The sequence below is a fragment of the Armigeres subalbatus genome, chromosome 3 (genome assembly GCF_024139115.2).
Source record: "Armigeres subalbatus isolate Guangzhou_Male chromosome 3, GZ_Asu_2, whole genome shotgun sequence".
Taxonomy (NCBI): domain Eukaryota; kingdom Metazoa; phylum Arthropoda; class Insecta; order Diptera; family Culicidae; genus Armigeres; species Armigeres subalbatus.
The window spans coordinates 94,762,118-94,777,385 of NC_085141.1; the positions used below are offsets into that span (position 1 = coordinate 94,762,118).

Genomic DNA, 15,268 nt, shown 5'->3' on the forward strand with positions numbered 1-15,268 from the left:
GACCTGGACTGGAGGGTAGACGAGGGCTACACCCATAGTGATCACCTAGCAATTCGCTTCAAGATCAATTATGGTGTGCAGCGTCCGAGGGCGGGTGATCCCTGTCAGATCCGTGGGTGGAAGACCACTCACTTCGACAGCGAAGTTTTCACCGCGGCCCTGGGACTGAAGGCCAACACCGACAGTCTAAGCGGGGATGCGCTGATAGCTGTCTAATCACGCGCGTGCGACGCTACTATGCCGAGGAAAGCCCTGCCAAGAAATGGCTGACGCCCGGTATACTGGTGGAGTGCCGAAATTGCAGCCCTACGATCAGCCTGCCTCAAGGCTAGACGTAGGACGCAACGAGCCCGCACCGAGGAGGAAAGAGCGGTCCGCCGGGAAGTGTTTCAAGCTGCGAGACTGGCCCTTAACAAGGCCATCAAGAGCAGCAAGAGAGCGTGCTTCGACAACCTGTGCGAGGGTGCCAATGCGAATCCGTGGGGTGACGCCTATAGGATCGTGATGGCCAAGACCAAAGGGGGCTCTTCACCCCCCGAACGGTCACCGGACCGGTTGGCGAGGATTATCGAAGTACTCTTCCCGTCCCGAGCCACAAGTCCCTGGCCTCCTCCTGCGCTGCAAGGCGCTGGGAGTGTGGCCGAAATGGTGGCTCCGGTGACGAACGAAGAGTTACTCGCAGTGGCTAACACCCTTGCGATGAACAAAGCTCCAGGCCCCGATGGAGTTCCAAACAGTGCACTTAAGGCAGCGATCATAGCGAACCCGAACATGTTCAGGCTAGCTATGCAGAGATGCCTGGATGAGTGTTGTTTCCCTGAGAGATGGAAAAGGCAGAAGTTGGTACTGCTGCCGAAATGAGGAAGCCTCCGGGTGACCCATCGGCGTACAGACCAATTTGCCTGATCGACACGACGGGTAAACTGCTCGAGAGGATCATCCTCAACAGGCTCACCCGTATGCAGAGGGTACGGATGGCCTGTCGAGTAACCAGTTTGGTTTTCGGAAGGGTAAGTCCACGGTGGACGCTATCAATTCAGTCCTCAAGACTGCAGAGGTAGCGATCCAACGGAAAAGGCGAGGAATTCGATACTGTGCGTTGGTGACACTGGACGTGAAGAACGCATTCAACAGCGCAAGCTGGGATGCCATCGCGCTCTCGTTACACCGGCTTAGCCTGCCGGTGGGACTGTACCGGATCTTGGAATGCTACTTCCAGAACCGTGTGCTGCTATACGAGACCGATGCCGGTCAGAAAAGTGTTCCTATTACCGCAGGAGTCCCGCAAGGGTCAATCCTGGGTCCGGTACTATGGAACCTGATGTATGACGGGGTTCTGAAGCTAAAGTTCCCTCCTGGTGTGAAGATCGTCGGCTTTGCTGACGATGTAACCCTAGAGGTCTACGGGGAGTCAATCCGTGAAGTAGAGCTAACCGCAGAACACGCGATCAGCACTGTGGCGGACTGGATGAGTGCGAGAGGCCTTGAGCTCGCTCAACATAAGACGGAGGTGGTTATCGTCAGCAACCGTAAGTCGGCACAACATGCAGTTGTACACGTGGGAGACGTCGCGATCACTTCAAAGCGGAGTCTGAAGATTCTTGGGGTCATCATAGACGACAAGCTTACCTTCGGTAGCCATGTCGAATATGCGTGCAAGAAGGCTTCGACTGCTGTGGCGGCATTATCGAGGATGATGTCCAACAGCTCCAAGGTGTGCGCCAGTAGACGTAGGCTACTGGCAGGCGTTGCCGCATCTATTCTTAGGTACGGCGGCCCGTCCTGGGCAAAAGCACTGGGGGTAACCAGTTACCTGCAGAAACTGGAGAGCACCTATCGCTTGATGTGTCTCAGGGTGATATCGGCCTACCGCACGGTATCGCGCGACGCATCCTGCGTGATAGCGAGTATGATGCCAGTCGGGCTGGTCATCCGGGAGGACGAGGAGTGTTTTGACCTACGTGGCACCAGAGGAGCCCGCGAGCGTACCAGGGTGACTTCGGTTGCCAGATGGCAGCGCGAGTGGGATAACTCCTCGAAAGGTAGGTGGACCCACCGGCTGATTCCTAACATATCAAGCTGGGTGGGGAGACCCCATGGGGAGGTTCACCGACAGTACCACCACAGGTTTGGACACGCGGAGGTCCCCGTCTGCCCTGACTGCCCAGGTGTTGACGAAACTGCAGAGCACATACTCAAGCGGTGGAGAAGTGGAACGCAGTCTCGACTGCAACCACTCAGATTGCCTGCAGCTTGCAGAGAATCTGGCGCGCCGAGCAACAATCGACAAGCATGACTAACTTGTGATTGGTAAGTTAGAGCGAAAGTGCCGAACGCGAAGAAGTGTGTGAATGGTCTGCCCATGCAGAGGTAATGGCGCAGCGGGTGGCAACCGAGATCGTCACCTCGAAGCATGGCAGAAGGGTGAATGAATAGGTGTATGTATGGACTGCACACGCCGCGCTGGGAGTAGCGCAGGAATGTTGGTTCCTACGACTACTGATACCCCGTGGCGTGGCAGAGGAGTGTGGGGAGCATCCAAGTCAGTCTCACATGGTACGAAAGGAATGAGTTGAGTCGTGTTGAGCTAGTCTCATATGGCATGAATGAGGTGAGTCAGACTCACATGGTATGTCAGAAGTGGGAACCTAAGCGAAGAGTCCCACAAGGGATGCCAGAGGGAGTGTTAGGTCGAATGACTCGAGTAGTATGTGTCAGCGCGAACTGAATGAAAGAGGTGAGCAGTCTCACATGGTACGATAAAGGTGGGCATAGAATTAGTCCCGCACGGCATGAGAAGGGTGGGCACAAAGTTAGTCCTGCACGGCATGAGAAGGGTGGGCACACAAGTCAGACCCATAGGAGCGTTAACGTGTGTGCAAGCATGGAGTGTATGAGCATGAATCAAGGGTTTGGGTGGGCATACAAGTTAGACCCACATGGCATGAGAAGGGTGGGCACACAAGTTAGACCCGCACGGCATGACAGAGGTGCAACAGAGTATGTAGGGTGTGTTTGAGGGTGCAATAGAGCGAGCACCCAAGTCAGTCTCGCACGGGACGGGTGCCTGTGTGAGCGAGAACGAGCGAGTACGTTTAGTACTGCCATCCCCCAGAAGTAGTACTGAGAGGTAGTTCCTGGGGGAAACGATGGTGGAGCCCAAGGGAGTTTAGTCGGTATTACCGGTATGGTCGAGTCCGACACTCCAGTACACTTCCGTGTGGTAGTTTGGCAACTACAATGCACGTGTACTGGGTTTAGAGGTGTGCGCCGGTCCGATATTCATCGGCGGCGGCGTTTGTCAGAATTTTGGTCGGCGGCGGCGGCGTTTTCGGCGTCACGCCGAAAGTCATTTTAGCCGGCGGCGGCGGCGGCGTGAATCGGCGTGGTGATTTTTTATTACGTTTTTAATTTTTTTTTTTTCCAATTTTTGGGAAATTTTCAAAACATCAAAGGAAGAATATTTTGAATTTCGCATGAAAAATCTAATGATCTTCTCCAGAAAATTCTAAAAGTTTTTCTAAAATTTGGAAATTATTTTCGTATTTTCCATGGTAACTACTTTGAGGTTTCGAGAAATATTTGGAATTTCTTAATAAAATTGTTTGGAATTTCACCAGAAAATGGGACACTTCAGAATTTTCACGAAAAATTGTTGTTCACTTTTACAGGAAAATCTTCGGAAATTCACAGAAAGTTTCTGTTTAGTATTCTTCGAAATTTGCACAAAAATCTTCATAATTGCAGGAGAGTGTTGCTGGTAGAATGATTGTTTTCAGGTTGACTTTGCCAGTCTAGAATAATTAGGATGGCGAGTTTGGCATGGCCAACGATAAAACAGCATATTCTTAAGAATTTTTGCGAGAGACTGCAATTCAATAGTTACATAAGCTGAGCTTCAAAACGATGTCAAAGTCTGCATTGCGCTGCACAATCAGGTGTACTGAATGCGTCGCGTTTATCGAACGGCATTCGCTAACCGAAACGAAAACATGTTGCAGTTCTTGAACGACTAGTGTATTGTCCAAAAGAAATTCTTGGTAAATTCCATTGGCCGAAAGCGACATACGGCCGAACTGGTAAATTGGCCGAAAAAGTTGTTTGCCCTAACAGGTCGTTTGGCCGAATATGTCATCAGCCCGAAAAGGCCGTTTGGCCGAAATGGTCGTTTAACAGAATGGGTCATTTGGCCAAAAATATCGTTTGGGCCTACATGTTATACGGCCAAATGTCAATAAGGGTCTGTTCAAATATAACGTAACGCAATAGGGGGTGAGGAGTTGTTTAATATTTGTTACAATTTATTATGCAAAATATGGGGGGTGGATGTCCTTCGGAATATTGTTACGCGTGACAAATTAATTGTATAGAGAAAAAAAATGTTGAAAAATGTTAATTTTCTTTAAAAAAGCATAAAGTATACTAATGCATAATAATTTATTGTAACGTGTTTTAAATCCTACCAAAAATTAATTTTTTTCTCAATAAACTGTTTGTTACGCATTACGCATAGGGGTGGGGGCAGTTCCGGAAATTGTTACAGATTGTTACGAGGGGGTGGGGGGTTCTGAAAAACAATTTCTTGTCGTTACTTTTTATTTGAAATGAACGGGTAATTTGCAGTTGTTGAACACCCATCATACTTAACAAAGAGCAACGAAACGTTGGACAAAATTTAAAAATTAATTTAGTAATTTTGTCAAAAATATCTATCGGTTTGGCCTAATGACATTTACGTTGAAAAGGCCTTTTTATCAAACGACTTTGAACGAAATTTCGTAACCTCTACTTTTCAAGTCGATACTGGCCTTCAAGTCAAAAGTCATCTAACCTAATCCCATTAAGCCGAATTGAACGTTTATCCAAAACTGTTATCAGGTCGAAAATGGTTTGACCAAAAATTTAGTATGACCGAAAGCGGCATACAGCCATAATGAGCATTCAGCCGAAATGTTAATTTGGCCGAAAAAATCGTTTAACCGAATAGATCATTTAACCGAAAATGCTGTTTGGTAGGAATGGTCACTTGGACCGAAAATGTCTTTTCTGCAAAACAACCATTCCGGCCAAATGGAATTTTCTGTCAAATGACCTATTCGGCTGATCGTCTTTTTGGGAGAATGATCAATTGAGCCAAACGACACTTTTCAAAGAAGTAAGTAAGTTAGTTAGTAAGTAAGATTGCAGAAAGGGCATTCTTGGGCCAAACGGCTTTTTCTGCCAAATGACAATTCTGGCACTTTTGGCCAAATGATCCATATTCGGTCAAACGACTTTTTCAGTCGAACGTCATTTTCAGCTAAATGACCAGTTAGGGCAAATAACTTGTTACAAGTCCGGCCAAATTTTTTTTTTGCTTTCAGTCAAACTACATTTTCGGTCAAACCATTTTCGGTTTTGACCTGATAACAGTTTCCGTTAAACGTTAAATGGTACTTGGCTAGATGTCGGCCAAATGGACCATTCTGTCAAAAAAACCATTTCAGCTAAACGGCATTTTGGCCAACAATCGTTTCGGCCAGATGACCTACTTCCACCGAATGTCCATTTCGACCAAAGAGCATATTCGGCTATTACGCTATTCCGCAAACCGATTTTTCAACCAAAGGAACTATTCGACCAAATGACATTGTCGGCCAAATAACATATTTTGATTTTGACATCAAATTGATTCAAGATTTTTTTTACAAATATTGCCGAAGATTACTAAATTGAATGATATGACATCAAACTGTGTACTTATTTTGTTATCGGAAACCAGTATCAAAATTAGTTTTCGATTTGCTCTCATCGACAGCAGGAATAGTTTTTTACTTGATTCACAGTAAGATTTTTCTGCTATACGTTTGTTATTTTAACCGTTAAAATAAGCAAAAAGATATCAAATTAAGTAAACATTTCACAACATTAAAACAAGTTATTGATTTTCTCTCAAGCTTTGCTTGGGTAGACTTCTACCAAATAGTCTTTTCGTTTGAACAAAATATTCGGCCAAACAACTTTCAGCCTTGTGGCCTTCAACCAAATGGACTTCTGCCGAACGACTCTTTGCCATTCAAAAATTTAATTTCAATGAGATTTTTTTTTTAAATTTCAACGGAAAATCCTTCGCGATTTTTCACACGAAGTTTTGCTTAGTTTTTACGGAGAGCTTTTTGAAATTTGAACAAAAAATTGTATGAAATTTTAATGGAAATTGACGTGATGTTGTAAAGATCTATCAGGAAATTAAACGAAAGTTCCACTGAATCTTCGGAATTTCCACTGAAAATTTTGTGGACTTCTTTAAATTTGAATCGGCGTGAAAATTACAGATCAGCGGCGTGACAAATTTTAAACGGCGGCGCGCCGATGCAAAAATGTCGGCGGCGGCGGCGTGCCAAAAACAGTCGGCGGCGGCGGCGTGGCGCGGCGGCGCACACCTCTAACTGTGTGTGTGTAAATGCATTCTCCCTTGTAAAAAAAAAAAAAAAAAAAAAAAAAAAGACGGGTTTTCATCCGGAAGTTCATTCGGTAATTCCTCCGGAAGTTCCCCCTGCCATTCCTCCGAAAGTGTATCTAGAAGATCCTCCGGAAATTTTCTTCAGGATTTACTCCACCAATTCCCCCAAAAATTCCTCCGAAAGTCCTTGAGAAAAATCTTTGGAAGTTCCTCCTAGTACTTCTCCCAAAGATCCACCAGGAATTCTTCCGGATGATCCTCCAGGGATTCCTTCGGAAATTCTTCCAGGAGTTCCTTCGGTAATTCTTCCAGGAATTCCTTCGGAAATTCTTCCAGGGCATCCTCGGAAATTTCTCTCAGTAATTTCTCCAGAAGTTCCTCCAGGTATTTCACCGAAAGATCCTCAAAAAATTCCTTCAGAAGTTCCTCCTGAAATTCCTTCAGAAGTTCTTCCAGAAATTCCTTCGGAAGTTCCTCCAGGAATTCCTCTAGAAATTCCAGTTACTCCGAGAGTTGCTCTGGAAATTCACCCAAAAATTCCTCCGGAAAATCCTCCTGGAGTTCCTCCGGAAAATTCTCCAGGAGTTCCTCCAGGAATTCCTCCGAAAGTTCCTCCGGAAGTTCCTCTATAAGCTCCTCCGGGTTCCTCCAGGAGTTCATCTGGAAATTCTTCCAGGAGTTCCTCAGGAGGTTCCTCCAGGAGTTCCTCAGGAGGTTCCTCCAGGAGTTCCTCCGGATATTCCTCCCGGAGTTCTTCCAGGAATTCCTCCGAAAGTTTCTTCAGAAATGTCTCTGGAAGTTCCCCCTGGAATTCGTTTCGAAGTTCCTCCATAAATTTCTCCAGAAGCGCCTCCTGGAATTCTTCTGGTAATTCCTTCAAAAATTTTCCAGGAATTCCTCCGGAAGCTCCTATATGAATGCTTCAGGATGTTTGCTCAAGAAATCTCCGGGACGATCAGTAATTTCTTAAATAATTACCCAGAGAATTTCTCCTGATATTCTCTCTGGAGTTCCTCCAAAAACTCTCCCAAGAACACTTCATAAATTACTCCGCAAACTCTACAGAAATTATCACGAGGGCTCTTCAGATATTTCCTCTGAATTCCTTATAAAATTCACATAGAATTCCACTAAACATACCTCCCGGGAATGCTTCCGGAAAATTGTCCAGGAAGTTTTGATGAAAATCAATTGCGAAATCTAATTGTAGAAAATCTTACGCGCATTTCTCTGGGAATTCTTCTAGAAATCTTACCCCAAAATTGCTACAGGGATTCTCCCGGAAAGTCGTTCACAAATAAATTATTCTGCAAATTAGCTTTTAGGAAAATTTGTTCCAAGAATTCATTTTTAAAATTCTTCAAGGATCTCCCAGGCAATTCTCACGGAAAATTCTCCAGAATTTCTCCAAGAAATCGCCCAGAAAATATTACAGCATTTTACCGAGAAATTACTCAAAAAATTCTCCCGCTGTTTCTTCAGACTTCTTTAAAAATTCAACAAGAATTCTCTCAAAAATACTTACAAGACAATCCGCGAAAATTCCTTCAAGAGCTCTTCCAGAAATATCTCTTTATGTTCTCCTGCAAATTTCTCTGGAAAATTCCCCAAGGAACAGCTTCGGGAAATTCCTCTTTCATGAAGAATTCACGACAGAGTTTATGTGGGAATATCCGAAGAAGCCCATAAAAGATTTTGATGATCAATGCATGAAGTATTTCTTGAAGAAATTCGCAAAGGAATTCCTAATTTGAAACTCTGAAGAAATTTTTCTTATAAATTCTTGAATGAATTTCGTGTGGATTTCCCGATGGGCTTACAGGAGAAATTTTCGAAGGAATTCCTAAAAGAGTTTCTGGGGAAATTCTAGGAGTAGTCGTATTAGTTCATAAAAAATTAAAAAAAAAAGATTGTCGAGTTTCCAAACAATTTTTAAATGAAGTTCTGAAATATTTTCAGACTGAAATATTCTAGTATGTACTGCCAAAGAAGTTCTAGAAGCAATTCATTGAATTCTTTAAGAACAATTTCCTTATTTTCTGAATAATTAAATGTTAGATGCATTTTGCTTGAACAAATATAGTTTTGTTTGATCGAGCATGCGTTGTACAACAAGGGTTGAAGTGGTTCCCCAACAAATAATTAAGGGTAGATAAGCTGCTTTTTTTAAGCTGAAAAAGCCTATTTTTAATGAAATAAGTCCTTCATAAACTTTCAATTTGGTTGGGTCTAGATTTTACAGGAAATGAGAATAAATGCTGCATAATTGTAAAGAAGATACTTGATACTTGGGGTCTCTAGTAGCCTTGTGATCAAAGGCGTAGGATTGCCAATCCGGAGATGGCGAGTTCGATTCTTGGTCCGGTCTAGGATGTTTTCGGGTTGGAAACATTCTCGACACCCTGGTCATAGTGTATCCATTGTACTTTCTACACAAGATACATACTCATGCAATGGCGGGCATAGAAAAGCTTTCAATTAATAACTGAGGAAATGCTAAAAAAGAATACCAAGTTGAAAAGCAGGCCAAGTTCCAGTTGAAATTTAGAGCCATTGAAGAAGAAGAAGTTCAAAGCATAAGTTCTTGGTCATCTAAGAATCATTCAGAATCATCTAAGAATTCCCGAAGTAAGGGCTTGAGATCTACACGCGTAACCAAAGATTTTTCCACATGTTTCAAATATAGTTCATTCACTATGTGCCTCATAGAATAGATTGTTAGGTTAATTTTCGAATACACCATTTTGAAAAGTGAAAAAAACGCACAGTTGCGTTTAGGCGAAGTAAGAAAGTTTGGAAAACGATTTTTTTTATTAAATTTGACGAATCAGGTGTGCAGATTGTGCAATTTAGTTGGGAAATGTTTTTGAACATTATCAATCATAATCCTAGCATGTAAATAACATAAAACATGAATTTTCTATACAGTATGTCATGAATTGGTCCTTGTGCCAAAGTAATAATTTACCCCAGTTGGTCAAATTGTCAAGTGTTATTGTGTTTTTTTACAAGAAAGGTTTCAACAACGCTAGGCGGATTAACCTTTTCTTTCGTATCGGTCGTTGCTTATTTCCGATTAGGTATCTTATCATTTTTTAGGTGGACAAACAGATTGAAAGTGCGTTAAACAAAACATGCAAACAAAACAGAAATTATCATGTAAACTTGAATATTCTGGGCATTCTGGCGAAAATACAGTCCCCAGTGATATAATTGCTTGGAAACAAACAAAAGAAATAATTTGAAAATTGTATATATCCTCTTAAAGTATGGATTAAAATAAACTTGTTCCTAGCATTTTCAAAAACACATACATACAGTAGGTCCAAAAAGTATTCGTCTAGCTGCATTTTTTTACAAAAATTTTAAACTAATGCGTGACTAAGGGTATGATTTGTGAGTAGAGCAAAATAATGTTTAGGTGAGCCAAATAAATCGACAAAAGCGGCTTAGTCTCGCCAAAGAATATCGTCAGAAGAAGGATGACTTTTGGAATCAAGTAATATTTCCTGATTAAAACAAATGCATCATATTCGGATTAGATAGCCGATGTATAGTATGGCGAAAAGATAATACTGAGATGCAGGCACAGAACCTTATTCCTCAAGCATGACGGGGATTCTGTTGTGGCCTGGGGTTGCATGAGTGCTATCGACGTAGGAAAATTAAAATTGTATATCATTGAAGAAATGGTTGATCACTGTAAATTCGCCTTTCAAGAAGAATTGAACACCGGTGGTGCGAATCATCGGTTTATCTAATTCCTTATAATAAAGATGAATAGATTATTTTTGCTACATAATGTGATCGTTAATTCCATTTTTTAGCTTAGTATATTCTAATTTCGACATTTTCTAGAAAACATAAAGCTAGACGAAAACTTTTTGCACTCACTGAACTTATTTATAGGCAAAACAGTATTAAGGGTGACAATACCGGTATTGACCATGAATTATATTTTTCTTATAAATGTAAAATATTTTTTAAGGGATTGTTAGATACCTTTTAGGTGTTATTTTTATTCTACTACCAATAAACGGATATCATTTTTTCTTTATAATTTTGTATAAGAGTTTCACAAAACCTGTAAAAAGAATTATGGCATTGGTGAAATGCCAGTTTCTAAAACAATTTGTACAGGAACCAAGCAGTTGTATATATGCAATGATTTCGGGAGGTTCTTATAATTAATTGCGAAAAAGTATTGGATATACAATTCTTTTCCAGAGTGACCAATTCAGGAATAGAAATGGCCAAAACCGGTAAACTTACCCTCACTAAGTGCCACCATAAATCAACACAATGTTATTGCCACAGCATGCAACTATTAGATAGTAGGAATCCGACAAAAAAAATAGCCGGAACCGGACTTTACTTACTGGACATCCTCCTCGATAAACATTTTGGACGAACTAATGTTGATAAGCGTTCACACCGAATGAGATGAATGATTGGGCGAATCTAGCCTAGATTCTAATTTACTCTTGTCAAGCGCTCCCTTTTTTGGGCTTAATTGCAAACAAAAATAACAACACCAACACTTATCCAACGGTACAGGTTATTACTCCTGTAGATTCCTCCGATCCGCTCGAAAACAAACGTAGATTATTCACACTTTTTCTTTTCGATATTACTTTTTGATCCCCACCACACTCACTTTTATGCTTGAAATGAATTTTCAAATATCACGTTTTCCGGTATTGCAATTTGATCACACAAAACTTGCTGTCGTCGTCGTCGTTGCGATCCGCGAGATCAACTCGCGACTCATCCTCTGCTTCGAAGCAAACTAAAACACTCCGTCGTCGTGGTCCGCTGATTGTGTGTCTGGTCCTCTTTTTTTTCTCTCTTCTGGCTGCCCGTCCGAGAACGCAGACGGTAATCGTTGTCCCAATTGAGGAAGCCCTCTGCAATCCCGTCGCGGCCGGAGATTCTGCAAAATAAAAGAGAGATACAAGACGTGAGAGAGATCCGTTGATGCTGTGTGGTGTGATGCTGCATGCGGGTAAGTAAGTGGGACACGTTGCGATCAAGTGCTAGAGCAGGGTCGACGATACGCCGATGCGAAGTGCGTCAGCTGAGCTGAGTCGGTCGGCATGGTTGATATGGTCATCGGTCGGTTAGTGGTGCGCAATTCCATGCTTTTATGACAGCCATGTGATTTCGCTGTGATTCCAGAATCATGTCTTCGCTATATGCGTTTTTACAGATGATAACATAAAGTACCACGCTGGAATCACACCGACCGTCCCTGATGTTAAGACTTTTTTTTGCCAACCAAAGTTGAGGTGCTTTCGTACCAGTAAATGACGTGATCGGATGGTGGTGTCCGAAAACCGGTTGGTACGCAGTTCGCACACTATCGGAGCGTGGTGAAGGAGAGCTGAGGTCGTAAACATAGCAAATTGTCAATTACTAATGGGTTACGCAAGGTGAAAAATCGATCCGGTTCGTAAGCGAGGCAATCTGGTGTGTGCACTAATCTCTTGAATATGAACTGCTTCGAAAATTGAGAAACCTACCGTTCAACCGTAGTTATGCTATTCAGCTGTTTTAAGTACAGACCCCATACGATTTTGGAAACATTCGATTCTAACAACAAAACCTTTCAATTTCGGCAACACATTTATTTTTGTTTTTGGAATTGCTTATAAATCGCGTAAAAAAATGGTTATATCTCGAAACTGACCTTAAAAAAATATTGAAAAAAAAATGCGTTAAAAAATTCGAGGAAAAAAACGCTTTGATTTTAAAACTCGTCAGAGTGTCTCTAGCGTCCCAATAAGTGAAGAAATGTGAAGTATTATTAAAGATTTTGGCAACATAAATGTTCCGAACGTGTTGCCAAAATCAAATGGGGTCTGTATCTGATGTTGAATAGCAGATGCAACTAGTTTCAAATACTTGTAAATTTATATGGGGCTTGGATAGGAACTACGTACGGTTAAGCGAAATGTTTTACACCTACTGCACACTATGGCTTAGTAGTGAATGGCTGATAGAAAACAGTTTTGAATTTTATCATTACCCGGGCAGAAGCCATGAACAGAATAACAAAACATGATATGGACTTGATTGATATAAGAGATAAAAGAACAGGAGGCAACAATATCAAAAATTTGCACCGAAATATCATTTAAATATCAAGATATGCTATGGATAAGAACAAATCAATGACACATGATATTGATCACTTATTACAAATAGCATAACTTGATCTCCTCATAATATTTTAGTGCAAAATATTGATATTGTCGTCTGATCTTTTATCTCTTATATCAATCATGTCCATATCTCATTTTGCTATCTTATCAACATTTGATATTATTGAGATATTTTCTTCTACTCGGGTAGCATTAGCATTAGCGTTGAGCAATCCGCACGAATTCGTATGTGCTACCAGCCTGGACTTTTGTATGAGAGTAGCATCACTTTCATCCGTTACCACATACCTATATTGATTTGGGAATTGGGACTAATCACTTTCTCTTAGATGGAAGCAATGCACTATCCAATTGTCCAGAAATACAAATTAGGAAAAGGACGAGCCTGGAATTGAACCCACGACCTCCTGCTTATAAGGCAGAAGCAGTAGCCACTAGAGGTGTGCGCCGCCGCGCCACGCCGCCGCGCCACGCCGCCGCCGCCGGCATTTTTGCATCGGCGCGCCGCCATTTGGAATTCGTCACGCCGTTGATCACGCCGTTAACTAGCCCCAATGCCTAGGGGGGACTATAGCCACTTCATTTATTTTCTCTAGTTTGAGCTTCTTTTCAAAAATTCCCGAACATTTTCCCACCTCATTAAGCTTTCTTATTGATAATGTGATAAATACGGTCCAACCACCTAAGGTAATTGCGGATCAATCACCCTCATCCATATTCTTTTTTCTCAAGTAGGGGAACTGTTCCGTTTTCCATCTCACTGAACATATATTCATCTCATCGCAAAACAAAGAAATACAGCACCTATCTCGTAGCTTCTTTTTGCTAACACGCGTGCTCACTGGTGAAAAAAATCACAAAAATAAAAACCAACCTAATTCCCTTTCATTGCTTTTGATGGGATGGAAATTGGAGCTATGGGATGAAGTGCCGAACCGTGCCCCTATGTGCTTTCTGCTGTAGCTCATAGTATCGAAGTATGTTTGTTTACCAGCCGATGATTGCTACAACGACTCAAGTGGATAGCGTACGCACAGACAAACAGACATAACACATTGAACATTCACTCATCAAATTCATCGTCGTACACACACTAACGACATCTGTTGTTTTTACTAAGTTGGGCAAATCACACACCAGACGGCGGTAGTGAGCAAACGTCAAACTCGAGCAAATCCGATGCGCGCGCCACGAGTGATCGATTAGCCTACTGATGATTATTTAAATTAGCCAGTAAATCAGTAAACGATGATAATTTCACGAGTGTTATGTCTGTTTGTCTGTGGCGTACGGCTTTGCATCTAAGGGCGATGACATACTGACGCGTCGAGCGATGCGGAGCGCGTCCAAGCACTCGTAAAGCAGAATATCAGCAAGAGAAATTCTTTTGTCTTTGACGCGTTCGCGCACGCACACGCGTGAGTATGTCATCAGCCTAAGTGTAGTAGCCTCGGTTTGTCCCGCACACAGAAAGGACAATATGTCACACTGGTATCCAGAGGAAATTATAACATATTTCATTGCCGACATTCCTCCAGGAATTCTGAAGGCAATCCACCAGGGATTCCGACAGGAATGTACCAGGGCTTCCAATTAGAATCTTATGAACATCCTCCACCATCTAGGAATTTCGACTTCCAGGAATATTCAGAGGGATTCCGATTGTCGAAGGGATTTCGAAGCAAATCATTCAGGGATTAGTAGCCAAAACGTCGAGAGACTCCACAAAATAAATATTCAATGAATTCTGAAGTATTCTGAAACAAATCGTCAAGGAATTTTGAAGCAAATCTCCGAACAATTTCGAAACAGATCTTCGAACGACTCCGGAGGAATTCCGAAGCAAATTAACGAGAGATTATGAAACAAATCCTCAATGGATTATGAAGGGTCACAGATTCCCAAGGGTATCTCTTAACGATACCGAAAGGAATCCAGTGTGAATTCTTCTGGATTCCGGTTGGAATATTTCGATGATTCTCAAAGGAATTCTTTAGAGATTGCTATGAAAATTAATCTCGGATGCTGATGGGATCTGTGGAAATTATCATGCTGTTAGGCAAGCGGAAGTCTACTGGAAAACTGTCACTCCAGTCCGTGATGGTTAACCACATGTCTTTGACTACTGGCATAGTATCACGTTTGCTTTGATTGATATTTTAGTAGCTCTCCGTTGTTGTTCATATCAAGCTTACTTTGATGCTTTCAAATCAATTAGATATTGCCTTTTCATAATTATCAACAAGTGCAATTTCACTGCCACACAGGGATCTTTCTCAGAAATGAAAAAAAAGATCATTTGACTTGACACACACTTGATAGGCTGAATATGTCTTCAAACTTTTTCAGTAATTCATTATGCTATACTAGTTAATTTGTGGACGCAGAAGCGCCCTTGTCAAGTGTTTAGATTCTTTTCTGCTGTCTGTGATTTTTTTCATCAAATGCTGTGTCTGGTTGTCTAAGGTTGTCACTGGTTTTGTTTTCTGCATCTGATAGCAAAAAAAGAATTAAAGTGTCAAATATTTGATTTTTTGTGAGAATTTCCCCGCGTGCTGCGTCTGGTTGGCTAGTCACCGGACAAACAAAAATATTATATATAGGATGTTGAAAATTTATATTACTTTTCAAATCCTAGGGGGACTAATTTTTTTTCTAGGAA

At 42.0% G+C, this 15,268-nt stretch overlaps 1 protein-coding gene across 3 annotated transcripts in view; it reads right to left on the reverse strand.

The window, feature by feature from the left end:
• Positions 1–15,268, reverse strand: part of LOC134224919 (long-chain-fatty-acid--CoA ligase 4-like) — a 138,700-nt gene that overhangs the window by 54,221 nt on the left and 69,211 nt on the right. For all 3 annotated transcript variants that reach the window (XM_062704575.1, XM_062704574.1, XM_062704576.1), the window contains one exon: positions 10,822–11,375. In XM_062704575.1, the coding sequence (XP_062560559.1) occupies positions 10,822–10,844 (23 nt within the window). In that variant the 5' untranslated portion in view covers positions 10,845–11,375. The remainder of the gene's footprint in view (positions 1–10,821; positions 11,376–15,268) is intronic.